Raw genomic sequence first — 19,173 nt, 5'->3', positions numbered from 1 at the left:
GGTCATCGTGCAGTCATCTCTGTGGCAGCCTGTCGCCTCCTCGGCTTCCCGCACCTCAGTTAAAGCCATCGCGAGGAAGACGTTGTGAGGCCATTCCTCGCATGGGGCCTTTTCAGACCTGGAAGTGCAGGGGGCCGGGGAGGCTGCAGAGCAAGGCAAGATGTGCAATAGAGAGAGAAAACACACCCGGCCCCTCGCAGTGACTAGGGAAGCTCAAAAATACCACCAAACGAAATCCACATTTCTGCCTCAGAAACATAGAAGCCTCACCACAGTTGATGCTGACTGTAGCCAGCCACAGAAGTGGTGCGATGAACCAAACCCGAAGGAAGGAAGGAAGGAAGGAAGGAAGGAAGGAAGGAAGGAAGGAAGGGCCTGTGCCACAACCCCTGCCAGTACTGAGCCCTCTCTGTGAGAAACGGTTGGAGAATTCCTCCTCCCCTAGGAGAGATTCGGTGAAATTGTGCCCCCAATTCCTCTGCCCCCAGATAGGCTGGAGAATCTGGAGAGGCCATTTGTGCACAGCCCTAATGACAACTGGGGAGAAGCGATTGTTGCTGGGGGGAATCCAGTCCCCCCCAGCTAGTGTGAGGACTGCAGCGTAGCTCAAGAGGGAAGCCCGAGGGGGGTGGCAGGCAGGTGACATCAGCAGGCAGGTGACATGAGCCCTGGTGCCACCACGCTGCTGAAGGGGAGGTCCGCCAAGGGCGAGCCCCAGAGCTGCTCCAGCCAGTAGGCTAGGCAGATGCTGGCACCTTCATGGGGACCGGGGAGTGTCACGTGATCTGCTCTGGCCAATGGCTGCCAAGCGGCTCCCGCGATGGGTGTGGCCAGTCCCCCTTGCAGTTTTCTCCTTCAGCCGGAGCTGGACAGTGGCCAAGAGCACGCACCCCGCTGAGCCCCCTTCCGGTCGCCAGTTCAAGGCCTGCTCCATGCCCGAGCCCAACCTTCCGGCTTCTGTGGCACTTCAGATCTCTCACCTGAGGCCTTTCCGAGAGCAGTTATGGGATGGGGTAAGAATATAAGAAAAACCCTGATCAGACCAAAGGTTTATCTCATCGGTCTTCCCACGGGTGGCCAAACAGATGCATCTGGGAAGCCTGCAAGGCAGGCTTGCAGCCCTCCCCAGTTTTCTGTCTCCAGTATCTAGTACTCTGAGGTAGATTGCTTCTGCACATGGAGGTTTCCATTCCTCCATGTGCAGAGGCAATGACTTGGATTCCTGCACTGGGCAGGGGGTTGGACTCGATGGCCTTGTAGGCCCCTTCCAACACTACTGTTCTATGATTCTATGATCCTTACTATCACAGCAAATCAGAACACAGTAAGAGCCTGATTGGATCAGACCACAGGCCTAGCTAGCCAAGTGTCCTCTTTTCCACATGGGCTAACAAAATGCTCCAAAGCAGGGCATAAAAGCAGTCACCCTGTCTTTCTGTTGCCCCCCCCCCCCACACACACACACACGTGGCATTCAATGGTTCATTCAGTGGAGGCTGGTGACTCTAATGTCAGTGGGGCAATGAATCCGCTCCGAGTTTCAGTCAGAAACTAGTCAGGACTTTGAAGGAGCTCTCCAAGGTGTGAAGCAGAACTCTTTTAGACTTATGACTGGTTCTGACTGAAACTCGGAGTGGATTCACTGCCCCACTGACTTCGCAGCCATCAGCCTCTATTGGGGAGATTGTCTCTCAACATGGAGCCTCCAAATCGCCACTGATTACTTTCTCTTTCTCTGTGATGTTTCTTTAGCTCCACCCCCTTGAAGCCCTCCAAGCTAGCAGGATATTTTGTCCAGCTCCGTCCAACCTTCCTGATGCCCCTTCGGGGTTCACAGGAACACAGGAAGCTGCCTTATACTGAGTCAGAGCCTGGGTCCATCGACCCCAGTATTGTCAGCACAGACTGGCAGCAGCAGCTCTCCAGGGCCTCAAGCAGGAGTTTTTCCAGCCCTACCTGGAGATGCTGCGGGGGATCAAACCGGGGACTTCCTGTGCTCAAAGCAGGGGCTCTGCCACTGAGCTACGTCCCTCCCCATCCGCTCCAGGCCTCGAGAACACACACGCTCCAGCTTTGGCTGTGCCTTCGTTGCATGGAGCCAGGCCCATGGCAGCTTGAACGTAGCAAGATGTTCCGCTGTGAAGCCGTGCAGCCAGGCGCCTTGCGAGGGGGGCCGTTTCGGTTTTCTAGGTTAATAGAGCTCCGTGCCGACACCACCAACGTTCCCGAGGCGGTCGCTGGCAGACGTCCGCCAGTCTCCGTGCCGAAAGCAGTGTGCAGAATAGCACTTCCGTCCACCAGGACTGGAGAAGAAGATGGGTCTCCTCTAGACAGAGGGGCCAATGGCCAAAGCTGGCTGGTGTCGGTGTGAAGAAAGCAGAAGGGTGGTGGTAGCGAGCTGGGCAGGCAGGGGCAAAACGAGCACGTTGTGTGGGCAAAAGAGCCCCGCGCCCGACCCGGAAGCATTCATAGGCAGGCAGAGCCAAGGGAGAGGCCGGCCCTGCCCCCGCCTTCCTTCTCCCTGCAGCCACAAGGGGGCGCCGCCGTGCAGGTTGAAGGCCTGGCCAATCTAGCAAGGCAGCAGTCCCCAGTTGGACTACAATGCCAGTCACAGGCCCTGCTACCTGGGGATGATGGGAATTATAGCCCAAACCATCTGGAGGGCACCGACTTGGGGAAGGCTGCCGCCAAATGAATCCATGAGTGACTCCTGGGTAGCATCTGCATTTGATAGGCAAAGTTCTATAGGCACCGTTCCCTCCCTTTGTAATCTGCGCAGAGAGGACGTTGGTTATTGGGCAGACTGAACATGTAATAGATAAATAAATATAATAAATAGAGAGCCAGTGTGGTGTAGTGGCAAGAGTGTTGGACTGGGAGATCTGGGTTCTAGTCCCCACTCAGCCATGGAAGCTCACTGGGAGACTTTGGGCCAGTCACAGACTCTCAGCCCAGCCTACCTGACAGGGTTGTTGTTGTGAGGATAAAAAGGAGAGGAGGATAATGTACACCGTCTTGGGTTCCTTGCAAGAGGAAAAAAAGGTGGAATATAAATGTGATAGATAGATAGATAGATAGATAGATAGATAGATAAATAAATAAATAAGATCAACAAAAGGGAACCCCAGAACTACAGGTGATGTCAATAAATACAAAGAACTGCTGATGGAGGAGAAAGATCTGAGCCTGTGATTATTTATCTGCACCTGTGGTTAGTAAACAAGGCACTTGAATCCCTTGATTTACGTATATGAGATTGCGGGGTGGGGGGGGCTCTGCATTGCTCCCCTCCTCCCCTGGCTAGCAGAAGCAGGCTAAATTATGCCAATTAGGGGAGATCCCCATATTTTGTTATTGACTGCTTGATTTGTAGGAATAAGCTTAAGGATACTTCATCTGGGCAGCAGGACTGTGGCTTTCCTGGGGGCCAATTTTCCACCAGTTTATCACTGGGAGGAGTGCTGCCTGCGAAATTTGTGCACCTCCTGTTGTTAAAAGGCACAGGAGCAGGAGCAGGATGAAAAGGGGCAAGTGGGCAACCCGACAACAGGTAGGGTGGGGTTACCCTACTTGCAGGGAGAGGAGTTGTCCAGAGAAGCCTCCGTGCAGAGGCCAGAGGGGGGGAGAGGTGATGGTGCAGAGGTCAGGGGGAGCCTGGGCTATTGCGGAGGAAATGAAGACAGTGGCTGGACCACCGCGTGGTGGTGGAGGGCGCCAGGCTTGCAAAGGGACCCCACGGGGGGTGTTGCTAGCACATCCCATCTGTGAAATGCTGGGGGCGGGGCTGTGCCTTGGGGAATCACCTGGGCAACATGCAGAGGTCTTTGCCTGCTAGGAACTTACAATCTAAGCGGGGGGAATGCGGCAGGAAAGGTGGGGGGGGTGAACGCTGGTCCGGGTGCTTAAAGCTGGGCGGCGGCGGCTGGGGAGCAGCGTTCACGGGGGGAGAGGCGGAACCGCAGATGCGTGCAAGGGGGCGGCTCCCCCGGCCGCGAGTTCCGCCGTGGCTCCCCCGCCCCCGGCGGCTCGCCCGCCTCCTGGCATTCCTCGGGCGGGCGCCGTGCTCAGGCCCCCGCGCACACGCGCTCCGCCGGGGCGTCCGCAGAAGCGGCGCACGGCGCGCGCTCGCCCGGGCCGTGCGTGCCGGCCGGGGGGGCGCGCAGCACCCGGCCGCTTCGCCCCCCTCAGGCGAGCCCGCGCCGCCCCGCGCCCTCCGGCCGGCGGCGCGGGGCTCGAGCTTCGCGGCGGCGGCGCCGGGCGGGCTCCCGCCGCCCCGGAGGCCGCCGCGCGCCCGCCTGGCACCCCGGCGCGGGGGCTCCTCGAGGCGAGCGGGCGGTTGCCAGGGCGACCGCGGCTTCGGGCAGCCTCGCGCCGGCGTGGCGCGCCGGCCGCTCCGAGCGCCGCTGGACGCGGGCTGGCGCCGCGGCGGAGGGCCGGGAGCGCCGCCGCCGCGGGAGGAGCAGAGCGCGGCCGGGCCCGCCGCCCGCCGTGGTAACCGCCGTCTCCCTCTCTCGCCTCGCAGGGCTTCCTCAGCCGCCGCCTCAAAGGCTCCATCAAGCGCACCAAGAGCCAGCCCAAGCTCGACAGGCACGGCAGCTTCCGGCACGTCCTCCCCGGCTTCAGGAGCGCGGACCGCGAGAGGTGAGGCTGCCGGCGCGCCCGGCCCCCTGCGCTGCGCTGCGCCGCGGCGAGGCCCCTCGGGGCGGCGGGGCGGCGGCCGGCGTGCGCGCGAGGCGGCTCGCTGCTCGGAGCTCTGCCTCGTCCCGGGGCGAAGCCCGCGCGCCGCCGGCCTCTTGCTGCGGCCGAGGAGCCGCGCGCGGCGGGGCGCCCCCTTGGCGCCGGCGGGGAGGGACGGCGAGCCGCCGCCCGTGGCCAGCGCGCGGACTGGCGCAGGCGGGGGGCGGCGGGCGCGGGGCCGAGCCCCGCGTTCTGGAGCGGGCTGGAGATGGACGAGCCGCGGGTTGCCCTCAGCTGCCGCGTGTCGGGCCGGGGCCTCGCCGCGCGGCAGCAGGGCGCGTTGGCCCTCCTCGTTTCCCCGCGGCGTGGCCTGCGGCGCCCCCCCTTGGCCCTCCCCGCCTCAGAAGGGTGTGCTGCGGCCAGCTCTCCGGCGAGCTCGGAGGGACGCGCTTTGCATGTGCCGAGCAAGGCGGCGGACGTGAAACCCGGCGAGTCGTGGGAGAGCGGCGGGCCTTGGGTCACCTGCGTCGGAGGGCCCTGTGGGGTGACCGAGCGTGACCGGGTTTTCACTGTAAGTGTGACTGCCACACCCACCAAAATCGAAAGTGACCTTTGTTTTGAACTTGGGGGCGACGAGGTCCAGGACGTGTGACCCAATTTTCCAGTTTGGGGGGTGGGCAGAACGAGGGGGGAATACTTGCTTGCAAAGCCCTTTTGGGGGGATGATGCAGATTTTGGTGGAAAGAGTTGTTCAATAGCCTAATGTACCTTGCTCACAGAATTTGATACCGATCCTAGAGATTTGCATGCCAGAACAGGGGGCGCTTAATTAACCAGAGTGCTTTCGATGCAAACCTGGTTTGGGCTTTGTTCTGGAGTTTACTGTGCGTGTGCCCCGCAGGATTATTATTTCTCAAGCAGTGTCTGTTTGGGGGGCGCCTTCCTGCTAGACATGAGGTTTGGTGTTGATGTAGGAAGCTCTGGCAGGGGAGCTGTTCCCCTTGGCTCGTGCTTCTTGTAATCCAAAGTGGTCAAGGGTTGTAGCGGCCAGTGTGGCATAATGTCCCAGAACTGACATCTGGGGCAGGAGAGCAGATGGGACGCAACAGCCTGGGGAGACAATATCCTTGCCCATGTTGCAAAGTGTGACCAGGGGGTGGGGGGACCGGCGTGCCAGGCGCAAGGCAAGAGTGAGGGGGGATAGTGCAGAGGGTGCCACTGAGAAAGTGGGCGTTGTGTATCTTCTGCAGGACCATGCACATACAAGTTTGATCTCCATGTGAACTGGAGTGAAACAGGAAAGAGCTTGCTCCTTATTGGGTGCAGACGGATGTCGCCAGGCAAATGGTCTTGAATTTTAGGTCAATTCCATTTGCTTTGCTCCATTCCTAAAATGAAAAAAATAAGAAGATGCTGAGGCTCAGGCTTGTGACTTGTGTCCCCCACACATCTGGAGCAGGGTCAGGAGTGCCAAAGCAGAGTTTCCAAGAGGCTTCACCTCTGGCATGTCTTCCTTTGAGGACTGAATGAATCGCTCCTCATCGACATCTGTCCTATGCCGTTGACTGGGAATGAGTTTCCCTGTTCCATCCACAGATTTTTTCCCTCCTTCACAGATCTCATTGGTTTTTCCACTGCTTTTTTTTCCCTGCCGTCCTCCCTTGACCACGCCCCAGTCTCACTTCCCCAGTGACAGCTGGCTTTTCATCCTTGGCAGCATAGAGAGATCCTTGTAAATAGATCCTGTCTTTAAATGGTAACAGGTCCCCACCCCCGCTGCTGCCCCGCTCCCGTTTGCATTTGCACCCATTGTTTCTTGGGCCGCTTGGCTTACCTTCCGGAAACCTGAACTGCCGACTCCATCTTGTTGATTATTGTACAATCTCCTTCAGAATCTAAGGTGGCTGTTTTTGCTGGGCGTATTGATCGTCCAGAAGTCTTGCGTCTTGGATACAGCGCTGTGTGTGTGTGCATGTCTGTGTCTCGAGGAGAGCGATGCAGCAAAGAAAACAAAGATGTTGTGATGTATACACAAGTAACAAGTCAAACGTCTCTTCTAAGAGCAGATAAATTTTTCAGCCTGTATGCTTCATGGAAATGAAGCAGTTTGGTTGGTTGGTTGTGTGTTTGAAATATGTATTGACTGCTTTTCAACTCTGAGACCCCGAATGGAGTATTATTTGCTCATTGTGTCTCATTTTGGCATCATTTATTTCATCTCTGCTAGTAGTGGAAGGCGTGAAGAAATGGGTGTGGTACTGAAAATCCGCCCTCTCACCTCTAGAAATTCTGCCCAACTCCACATATATACTCTGCTGATGTCCCACGAAATATACACACACTTTAAAAATGAGCTTTGCCATCTTAAGGACTAGAATCATAGTTTGTGTTTTAAAGATGAGGTTCTCATGTTGGCAAATTCTGCATCTGATATAAAGAAAAAAAATCCACACTTCCTACATGTAAAGAAAACAGCTTTAAGTGTACATGGTTTGATCAAAAAGTCCTCCTGTTTTCCCTTCATCTAGCAGCTGTTTGCAGGGAAAAGAGAGGTGGTCACTTAACATTTGTCCACCTGCCTGCATTTTTTAAAAGCGCTGAGCACCTCTGATCTTTCCTTTCTCCACCAACTTGGATGGAGGGGACATCAGAGATTGAACTGATTCAAAGGTTGCCATCTTAGGGCAGTTGTTGCCAAGCTATGTGCCATGGGTGAAAATAGCCACCCACACTCCAAGGAGAAGGTTCCTGCCTTGTGCTTATCTATCTATCTATCTATCTATCTATCTATGTATTCATTTATTTAAACCTTTTTTTAATCCCACTCCTCAGCTAAAAAGGGCTCCCAGAGTGATGTAAATACAGTCAATGAAAACAAGACAATCTCAGCAGACATGACACAAGAAGGATGGGATGGGAAGAGGAAACAGCACTCTACTCAAACCAGAGCTGCCCCTTTCCAGTCAGTCTCAGCTACTGGCAGGTCACTGACACTTCTCTGCATTGGGTGTGATGGTTCATTCAGTCATGCCGAGGTTAGGGAGGTTGGAGAAATCTACAATGGAACCAAATGACTTCCGATTTTCATGAATCCAACCCACAGATTCCACAGCAGGCTGGCTTGGGCCCTGTTGGGCAGATTCCATGGACATGCGGACCATTTTCAAACTTTCCTGAATTATGCACAGAAAAATACACAAAATGTAAAAAGCCTGGCCAAAAATGTGCCTTTCCTCCATAGGCTAAAGCATGAAAATGCACATTTTGGGGAATTTGCACATTTTCTGATGTGTAAATTTGCGCAAATTCAGAAATAAAAAAATCCGACTCCACCAATGGGTGGACGACAGAATGAAAGGCACCTGACAAACCGCAAAACACAGATGGAATGTGTTCAGTACACAATCCGTACATCCCTAGCCAAGACACAACAAAGGAGTCTTTCTGGTGTGTCTCTGTATTAGTCACTGGTCTGCAGTGATTCACACAGTGACCCCAAGGATTCTAGATCCTCTGTGGGCAAGCAATCTGCATCTCGGAGTACTCTAAAATAGGAACGGATTGGTACTCTATTTCTGGCCCATGTCAGTTTTGCACGTGGTCATTCATACATTTGTTCCATTATTTTAATGCATTTTCCTCAAAGTATGCATTTTTACATGCATTTACCCCAAAAGATGCATTTTTGTACACATTTTACCTTAAAAGATGTATTTTTTAAATATGCAATTTGTTGACTTTTTTTTTGTTTAGCTGAGGACTCAGCTAAAAAAGTTCAGAGAATTTGAAAACCAAAGGAGAACCGTGTTCCAGTCCACATATTACTTTGGGTAGTACAGACCTAGTGGGCTCCATTAAAAATACAAACCAAACAAAATCCTCCGGCAACCCTGCTCTAAAAGGTAAACCATTGTGCATGAACGCTAAGGCGCCATGAACGGCGCTGCTTAGAGTTTTATGCACTGCAGCCACTGAGCTGTGTTTTGACTTGTCGATAACCCTGTCAATGCATGATTGGATGTTTCTACTAGACCTTTATCCAAACACACATGCTGCCTTGGCTTTTAAATCAGCAGAAGGCAGGTTAGTACAGTGCATCCAGCCAGAGGAGCACTGAACACGTGGTCCATGTTGGGATGTTGGAGAAATCTGCAATGGATTCAAATGAATTCAGATTTCTGTGAATCCATCTCATGGATTTCAAAGCAGACCAGCTGTTTCTGAATCACGCAGATTCTGCAGAGTTGCAGACCACATTTTTACTTGGGGGGGGGGGATTTGCACCAATCCGCACTTGTGCTAATTCACCTTAGCACTAACACACACATGCGCTAATGTGGATTAGCGCTAATACATATTTGCACTAATGCATATTAGCGCTAATGCACACTTGCACTAATGCACATTAGTGTGAGTGGAACGACATTCTCATACATCCCTAAAGAAAATCTGATTCTGTCACTGAGTGGCTGACAGAACAAAAGTTGCCTGACAATCCGCAAAACACAGAAGGAATGGATTTAACAAAATCTGTGCATCCCTAGGTCCGTGGGGAAGAGAGCGCAGGACTTGGGCCAGAAAGATCTCGTTCTGAAGTCCTTGCTCAGCCGCACACCTGCTTGGCAGCCAGCTGCCTCCATCCCCGTCTGTAAAATGAGAAGCTATACTTTTCAAGAAGCTACACCAGACGTAAATGGTCAAGCCCCCTGTACGCCAGTTGCACAGCCTTCAGCAAGGTGTAATCACCAGAGGGGGGAGGGGCTGCTCATATTATGAAAATAGGAGCATTTCATGTCTATGGCCTAGATGTCACAGGCTGAGTCCTAGAGTTGGGAGGTCTCTTGGAGGCCATCTAGTTCAACCCCCCTGCTGATGGTTGCAGGAACCCTGCTGAGAGTATCCCCACCCAGTGGCTGCTCAGCCTCTGCTTGAAAACCTCCAGCAAGGGAGAACCCAAGACACACACGGTAATCAGTTCCATCGTTGGATTGTTCTGTTGAACTGGGAAGAGCCGTGGCTCAGTGGTAGAGCAGCTGCTTTGCATGCAGAAGGTCCCAGATTTGATTCCCGGCAGCATCTCCAGGTAGGGCTGGAAAAATTGCTGCCAGTCGGTGTCAACAATCCTGGGCTAGAAGGACCAAGGGTCTGACTCTGTATAAAGCAGCTTCTGATGTTCCTGTCTTCCTAGCATAAAGAGGGTCGTCCTGATGTTCAACCAAGATTTAACCTCCTGTAACTTCAAGAGATCTTGGGGTTGTGGCGGACAGCTCTATGAAAATGTTGACCCAATGAATGGCTGCTGTGAAAAAGGCAAACTCCATGCTGGGCATAATTCAGGGAGGAACTGAAAATAAAATGGCCAATATCATGCTGCTCTCATACAAATCTATGGTGCGGCCATGCTTGGAATACTGTGTACAGTTCTGGTCACCACACCTCGAAAAGGATGGTGTAGAGTTGGGAAAAGGGCAACTAAAAGGATCAAGGGGCTAGAGGAAGTCCCCTATGAGGAAAGTCTACAATGTCTGGGACTGTTTAGCCTTGAGAAGAGAAGACTGAGGGGAGATAGGATAGCGCTCTTCAAGTACTTGAAAGGTTGTCACAGAGAGGAAGGCCAGGATCTCTTCTCCATCATCCCAGAGTGCAGGACACGGAATCATGAGCTCAAGTGACAGGAAGCCAGATTCCGGCTGAACATCAGGAGAAACTTCCTGACTGTTAGAGCAATACGACAATGGCACCAATGACCTAAGGAGGTGGTGGGCTCTCCCACACTGGAGGCGTTCAAGACGAGGCTGGACAGCCTTCTGTCAGGGATGCTCTGACTTGGATTCCTGCATTGAGCAGGGGGTTGGACTCGATGGCCTTATAGGCCCCTTCCAACCCCACTGTTCTAGGTTTCTAGAATTCTAGGTGTACAAAATGATGCCTGGTGTGCAGAAAGTGGATAGGGAGACATTTTTCTTCCTCTCTCATCATAGTAGAATCCAATGGGGTCATCCCATCAAGCTCAATACTGGGAGATTCAGGATGGATAAAAGGAAGTACTTCATACACAATGCATAGGTAAGCTATGGATTTCATTACCACAAGATATAGTGATGGCCACCAGTTGGGATAGCTTTAAAGAGGGATTAGACAAATTCACTAGTCCTGATGGCTCTGTGCTACCTCCAGTATCAGAGACAGTATCTATCTGTAAACCAGTTGCGGGGGAACATGGGCGGGAGCAGGCTGCCGCACTCCTGTCCTGCTTGTGGGTTTCCCATGGGTAGCTGGTTGGCCACTGTGGGAACAGAATGCCAGACTAGATGGGCCCTTGGTCTGATCCAGCAGGGCTCTTCTTATGCTCTTATATTATCACATTAGATAAGCGTTCCCCAATTGGTGCCTTCCAAATGGACTACAACACCCATAATCCCACAGCTGGCTATGTTGGTTGTGGCATTATGGGCAATGGGGAAAGCTGCATTAGAGGGCTGAGCTAAGAGGCTGTTCCTGCCCCAGAGCAGAGGGCGTGTCTGCTTGTCTTGGGTTGACTTCATTTGACTTTCCTTCCATGTTTGCATGAACAAGCATCCTTGTCAGATCTCCATTGGCACATGGAGGATGCAGTTGGAAGGAACTAGGGATATCAGAGAAATCTGTATGATTTGTATGAATCAAGATTATAGATAAATATAGACAAATATAGATTTGTATGAATCCAGCCTGCAAATTCCCCAGCAGACCAATTTTTTTCAAATAACGCGGATTCCACGGAACACTTTTTCAGTTGGGAGAAGGGGGATGTGTGCAAATGCACATTTGCAAACAGGAATTAAATTCTCATACATCCTTAACAAAAAAAAAACCCCAAATTCTGTCAATGAGCGGATGACGGAATGAAGGACACCCCACAATCTGCAAAATGCAGACAGAGCAGATGTAACAAAATCCGGACATCCTGACTTGGAGCCAAATGGGGCGACGGCTTTTTGCTGCACGGGCCAAATTCTGGAAGCAAGAGCCCGCTGCATGCCCCATCAGCCTGCTGGCCAGTCAAACGGCTCATTTAGAGCAAGCAGAGGGCCCCGTTAAGAGCAGCTGTTTGTTAACAAGCTCTTCCGTGCATTGACTGATGGCTGCGGCCGGCATTGCGTTCTTATCACACCGCACGAGATGTTCATCTCTGCTCTCGGCCGCTCCAGCCTCGGCCACAAATCAAGCCCCCTTGGCAACGGCACCCGGCCTTAATTGGGAGGACATTTCTTCCGTGAAATGCATGAAGAGTGACACCATGACTGAGGCCCAGCCTGGAATGGGCTCAGCTACCACAGGGACGGTTGCTTGTCGGGGGCCATTAATTATCACCGCCGTTTTATTCCAATAGCTTGTGCCAAGCTGACCTTTTTGCAGAGTGGGCTGGGTAGAACTGAGAAGGGAAGAGCCATCTTTTGAAAAGATTTATCTATTTTCTGTGTGCAGATGTGAGGTTGGCACCCCAGACCTATGGATATATGGGAATTTTGTTTCAATCTGTGTTTTTTCCAACAGAATTTGCCCCATTCCCACTCACCCCCAGTGCAGAGGTGAGCACATGTTGTGACTAGAGCTCGCGTAACCTCAACCTTGTGATCATGTTCGGAAAATGTGCTAGTTGGGAAAAGGCGGGTTTTGAAAAAAAATATGCATGTGCATGCTTAAGTCTTGAGGGAGTACGCATTGAGGTGCATCCTTTTTAAAAATGTGCGGCCAAATGCACACTTTTCCCCTTTCAACAACTATAACAAGCAGCATTTGGGAAGAGGGACAGAACTCGGAGAACTTCGACATGGTTGAGACTCGCTGATTCTTCTGTCCCTGCCTGGTGCCTCTGCTTGCTGTTACCCTGTTTTATTATTCATTCATTTCATTTCTATCCACTGGGTAGAAGCTGAATGGGAGAGACAGAGAATGGGAGCAGGCCAAAGCTCATCTTGAATAAACTGTTCACTGAGATAGCCACCACTGAGCATTATGTGTGAGAGGCCGTGGAGAGAACCTGAGTTTGAATCCTAGGGATGGACGGACTTGCCCAAGTCCATGCTCGGTGGGTGCTCAAGGAGCTGCCGCTGCTGCGCACCTGTGCAAGTCCCTGAGGGGCTCAGCGAGCAATCCGTGAGCACCCTGCAGCTGCCCGCTGCTTCTTGTGAGCCACCATTTTTATGGAAGATGGGCGCTCTAGATTTTCGTATATCTAATGCTGTGCACAACTGCAGCCATAAAGGGCCATTTCTGCAGCATTAGATATACGAAAAGGGTGGAAGCGGCCCTTTACTGCTGCCATTGTGTGCAATATTCAATATATGTAAATCTAGAGCCCCTATATTCCATAAAAATGGTGGCTTGCATAGAGGACGGGTGGCTGCCGGGCACGAGTGGATGGGTCTGGTAAGTCCCGGCTACTGACGCGTCTTGGCAGGTGGGGACAGCTGCTCACCAAGCCAGGTTCAGGGGGGACTCTGATGGACTCCCAGACCCAGTCAGGCACCTGCAGCATCTCTGTCGAATCCCACCTCAGCCATGAGCACACAGATGCAAGAGCTGCTTTGGGACATCTTCTCATGGATCTGTTAGCATTCAGCTGCCAACAGGAAGCTGTCTCTGGAATGTCGCAAGCCAAGATCGTCATTAAGGGCCAGTCTGTCTTGTTTGTCCCTTAGTATCAGGAAATGAAGGACAGATTGCTTATTGGCTTGCCGCTGTAACAAACCATGCATTCGTTCAAGATAGACTGCCCCTCCACATGGAGAGTCAGATTAGCCATTGTGGCATCGGTAGAGCCACCCACTGTGAATTCATTTGAAAAGGTATCTGCTTCTTGGTTCTGTGCAGCATTTCTTGACTGCCTCTCAACAGGGAAATGTTCGCAATGCAGTTTATACCATCTTTGAGCCCAAAGCTCAAGGACAAAACACCTGCTTTGCATGCAGAAGGTTCCAAGTTTAAATTCCAGCATCTCCAGTTTAAAGGATCTCAGGAGGCACTTCAGAACAGAAGAAGAGCCCTGATGCTGAATCAGACCGAGACTCTATCTCGTCCAGCATTCTGTTCCCACAGTGGCCTGTGCAAAGCCCACAAGCAGGACATGAATTTAACAGCACCCTCCCATCCATGTTCCCCAGCCACTGGTGTACATAGGCTTACTGTCTCTGATACTGGAGGTAGCATGCTGGGACTAGTAGCCATGAATAGCCTTCTCCTCCAGGAATTTGTCCAGTCCCCTTTCAAAGCCATCCAAATGGGTGGCCACCACTACATCTTGTGGAAGTGAGTTCCGTAGTTTAACTCTACCCTGTCTGAAGAAGTCCTTCCTTTTATCTGTCCTGAATCTCCCATTAATCAGCTTCATGGGAAGACCCCCATTGGGTTCCTATATTATGGGAGATGGAGAAAAAATGTCTCCGCATCCACTTTCTCCACACCATTCATAATTTTGTACACCTCTATCATGGCTCCCTTCACTCGCCTTTTTTCCATGCTAAACATTCACAGATTTTATAGCCTTTCCTCATAGAGGAGTTGCTCCATCCCTTTGATCATTTTTGTTGCCCTTTTCTGCACCTTTTCCAGCTATACAACATCCTTTTTTCTGCTGCAATGACCAGAGCTGTACATAGCATTCCAAGTGTGGTCACACCATAGATTTCTGTAAGGGCATTTATGATATTGGCAGTTATATATTTTTTTATTCATTTCCTGATGATCATGGAGTTTGCCTTTCTCACAGCCAGTGCACTGGGTCGACAAGTTCACCAAGCTTGGGCCTTTCTTTTCCGAACCTAAAAAGCCCCCAAAATTGTATCCAAGATCGGGTAAGCACTGCGCCCTTGGAACTGCATACCACTTGGACAAGTGGGGCAAACAAAACAATGTATTTATTTGGGGGTCCCCATAACTCTGAGGGGAAGCAGAAGCTTTCCACCCAGAACGCCTTGGCTCCAGTCCTTGGTTTTGTCTCCACTTAAACCAGGGGTGTACAAAGGTTTTGGCTCCAAGGGTCACATGTGATACACGCTTGGGGACCACACATGTGTACCATTTCCAGTGCACCTCATCTATATCTCCCTTTCTTTGCTGCTAGCAGCAGTGGGGGAGGTGTAAGCAATCTCTACACCCAGCATTCCTGATACAGATCCGCTGTTCTCCGCACACCCCTCTTGGTCAGAAACTGCCCATTAGGGGTGAGTGAACAAACGATGTTCAAGATCGGTTGGATTCTCCGAATGCCATCTCGTCGCTCACCTTGTACCCAATTCCTGTCTGGACCAGTTCTTGGTCTGTCTTTCCCTAGAGCCAAGTCCTCCATGAGCTGCTACCCATGGAAGAGGCTGCTCCGGCTACGTTGGACCCGCGCTCTGAGGTTGCAGCTTCATATGTCCGGATTTAGTTGTGCTGATTCCAGCTTTCTGTGCACTGTGCTGCAGAAAAGCCACACAGCTGCCGTTATTTTTGGAAGCTGGTACTTTTGAGGCAGTTAGCTTGTGCGCAAAGTGGCCCAGGCAAGGCTCCTAGTGGCTTCCCATCCACCCCGCTGGTTGTGCTCATATAGCGACAAATGTGCCAAAGCACCCTAGACGGTTCCACTGGGCCATCTGCAGATTTGAAGAGAGTAGCAGCTGCCAGGCGGCGGCCGCCTCCTCCTCCTCCTTGCATCTTGAAGACCCTTCAGCAGCTTTCTTTGGAAATGTGAGCCCAATTGCCAGGTTGGATTCCTGACACAGCGGTGATGCCGCCAGGCAGTGGGGTGGGGAAGGGGGCACAGCTTCATCAGTCTTTTCTGCTTTCCTCTTGAATTAAATGGCTCCTCCATTGCCAGAGAATGTGGGTGTCTTTTGCAATTGGTTTATTTTTGAACGTGAACAAGTGAAGCCTATTTGGGGAGAGGGGTACGGCAGAAAATGCCCAGGCCATGCTAGCCACAAATCAACCTGGACCTCCTCCCACCCTGCCCTGAAAAAGACCCAGCACCCAACTTTTCTCTCCCCTCAAAGACAAAAAGGTTGCCCACTTCCAAGAGCATATGCTGAAGAACTTCCTGGAAGGATCAGCTCTCTCTGCCTTTCACTCCACCATTCTTAATGAATCCCTGGCAGATCTCAGGGCCAAACTGGATGTGATGCTAACAGTGGCGATGCGAGGCCCTCTTAGAACCTGGGCTTCATGGCCTTACGGGATCCCCTCTTTGGAAGGCCATGTGCGGTGCTTCAACTGTGAGGGACACCACCAACAAGTTCTGTTCTACCCACTCCACAGCCGTTCCATGCTTTCCCATTGCTTCCAGACCCCTGGTAGTAGAAGAAAACCCAAAGAAAACCTGTTTGCAACCCAGGGAGAGACAGACAGACTCTGAGCATGTGCAGTTTCACATTTTAACCTCCTTTAAATCCAGAGCTTTTGAGGGCCCTTGGGCAAGGCATCCTCAAGAGCCCCCCTGCCTCAGGGTGTCTGCCTTCTTACCACTGTTGTCACCAGCTGCTTCTTTTCCTCCTCCTCCTCCTCACTTGCTTGACAGGCCGAGAGAGCCGGGAAGCAAGGAGGACGTGGTGTCTGCTGCTGCCCCTCCTCACACCTCTGTTGCCTGGGCCAGAGCAAGAGGCGGGTGAAAGAGCTGGTTGCAGTACGGAAGTGGAGCAAGTCCAGGGGGCTCTGGTCAGTGGACCCTTGACAGGGCACAGGTGCCCTACCTTTGATGCCAGCCCTGCTTAAGTCACTGCACATCTGGACTGCCAAAATAAAATGGAGTTTGCTTCTGCTGCCCTGATGCTAAACACATTGACTTGGCTCTTATTCTTTTGCTCATTATCAGCTATATATATATATATATATATACACACACACACACACACACACATTTATATCCCACCTTTCTTCCACTATGGAACTCAAGGCAGCTACATGTGGTTCCCAGATGGTCTCTTCTCCAAGCACTGACCAGACCCCAACCTGCTTCAGCCCAGTGGCTGCCTCACGTGCCTTCAGACCATGTCCTGGGACCAAAAGTATATTATCAAAAGAAATGGATAATATACTTTTGAAGTAAAAAAATAATAAAAGGAGTACCTTTAACCATGTATGTGCCCAGCTGGCCACCCTCTGGCTATCAACTGTTCTTTAAAAAAGGAGGAAGGTGAGAGCCAGTGTGGTGTAGTGGTTAGGCTGATGGACTGGGGCTGGAGAGACCTGTGTTCTAGTCCCCACTCGGCCATGGAGCTCACTGGGTGACTTTGTGCCAGTCCCTGACTCTCAGCCTGACCCACCTCACAGGGTCGTTGTGAGGATATAATGGAGAGAAGGAGGACCATGCAAGCTCCCTTGAGTTCCTTGCATGAGACAAAAAGGCAGGATAAAAATTGAATAATAAATAAACAAAAGGAAAGAGGGAAGGAAGGAAGGAAAGAAAGAAAGGGTGCTGCGGCTAACCGCATTAGCCCTGGTGGGTCCTGGGAGGCCCATACTGGCTGTGGTGCTGATTACAGGCCTGTTTTGCCACTGCCCCCATCACATGCTATCTCTGGTCATTTGGGGGTGGGGGTAGGGGTTGCACTACAACCAGTTGAGGCTGGAGGCTCTGATTTCAGTGGGGCCATGAATCTTCTCTGCGTTTCAGTTAGAACTAGTCAGAGCTCTAAAGGAGCTATCCAAGGTGCTGAACCATATCCCCATAATAGCTCCTTTAGTGCTTTGGCTGGTTCTGACTGAAACCCAGAATGGATTCACAGCCCCACTGAAATCGGAGCCGCCAGCCTCCACTGGCTGCAGGGCTATGGCCAAAGCTGCACCACTTGATGCTCAGCACATGATGCGCGGCCCCATTTCTTCTTTTTTCTGTGCTGCTGGGGGAGGGGTGGCCATGGATGTTTTCCTTCGCAGGCTGATAGCAGCTTTCAGAGGGAGGGTTTTTGTTGCTGGGGAAGGAAAGGGCTAACCCACACGCCCTGCAAGCGCTGTGGTCCTGACAAAAATTGGGGGACCCCCACAGCAGCTGTTCAGTGTAAAAAGAGATGCGACAAGGCTGCAAGAATGGCAGCGTCTGATTTGGCCACCATGGGAGATAAGCCAGTGTCCAGCGTAACCCATCACCAGGACATTCAATACTAAAGTGGTAACATGCTTTTAATTGGTGGAATTTAATTATAGGGGATTGCACTCATCGCTATCCAGCCTGTGACCTTCCACCTACTTCCCAGACCTTCCTTAATTTATTTGAGATAAATATTTTACCCTGTTCCTCAGCCCAGGTGATGCCAATCCATAAACACAATCTATCAAAGCAAGAACGATCAAAACTCGATAGCAATCGATAAAACCATAAAAGCAGAGCCGTCGATCACACTGAGAGCAGCATTGCAACCAAGCTGGAAAGCCTGGCATCCTCTAACCTCTCCGGCACCCTCTATGATGGAGACATGATGGCGCTGTTTCTAGGGATGTGTGAGAAATTTGGCTCAGTTCATTTCTGGTCAGGATTTGCCCAGTTTGCAGCTTCCGTACTGAACAGGGACTCGGATGCCACCTGTGGCCAAAGTCTATATTTCCGAGCTTATGACACAATTTGCGGACCAAAAGAGATGTGTTCCACAGCAGGCATACATTTGGAAAATATGCATAAAAAAAGAGGTTCTTTGGGGAAACGTGCAAAAATACACTTTAATCAGTGGGAGAAGAACGAGTACATTTCAAAGATGCCCACAACTGATGTGTACATTTATTTGTTTGTTTGTTTATTGCATTTCTATACTGCCCAATAGCCAAAGTTCTCTTTGCCCCAAAATATGCATGGATTTTCATGTGGAAAGAAAAAAAAGCAATGCTCACAATCTAATTTGGACTTGAGTTGGAACGAGCTTCGAGATGGAATTCGGAGGACTTCAGCAAGCTTGAGCTTTGCTGATTCGCACATCCCTGGCTGTTTCTTTCTGAGTTACAGTTTATCTACCTGGGAAAAGACGGGTTTGGGTCCCAAAACTCATCGTCCATCCGCCTTTTTCATGTATCCTGGCGCCCTCCAAATATGTATGGACTGCAACTCCCATCTTTCCCAATCATGGCTGGGGATGATGGGGATCCCAGTCCACACACATTTGGAGTGTGCCGTCTTTCAGGGTACACCTTTTGCTGTAATGTCTGCTCTCCCTCTTCTGCACTTCTCAAAACGTAACGAATCTCTTTGAAAAACACAGACACACACAAGGAATGGTTTAATTTGCTGGATCGATCTCTTTCATGGAGGCTTCTGTTCTGTATATGCTTGAGATATTTAATTTGGAAGGAAGCGCTTCTTAATTATTATGGACCTGGCACGGTCCTCCCTTCTTCCCTTCCCTTCACGTTTTCTCGCAGAGCTCATTCTAGGTGTGACAAACGTCCTCTGATCACTCAGTCGATTGTTAAATGACTCTTGGAAAGATGCAGCGGCGAATTAATTAACAGCAGCAAATGCTTCCCCTTGCAGGTTGTTATCCTCCGGGCCTC

At 51.5% G+C, this 19,173-nt stretch overlaps 1 protein-coding gene across 1 annotated transcript in view; it reads left to right on the top strand.

The window, feature by feature from the left end:
• The window catches only part of DAB2IP (DAB2 interacting protein), a 259,030-nt gene that overhangs the window by 64,859 nt on the left and 174,998 nt on the right, over positions 1 to 19,173 (top strand). The window contains exon 3 of the mRNA XM_084821269.1: positions 4,523 to 4,641. Coding sequence (XP_084677395.1) covers positions 4,523 to 4,641 — 119 coding nt within the window. The remainder of the gene's footprint in view (positions 1 to 4,522; positions 4,642 to 19,173) is intronic.

This window comes from Heloderma suspectum, chromosome 14 (assembly GCF_057233095.1).
Source record: "Heloderma suspectum isolate Gila_16-S chromosome 14, 16-S_ref, whole genome shotgun sequence".
Classification (NCBI taxonomy): Eukaryota; Metazoa; Chordata; class Lepidosauria; order Squamata; family Helodermatidae; genus Heloderma; species Heloderma suspectum.
This window is presented reverse-complemented; position numbering and strand designations above follow the sequence as displayed.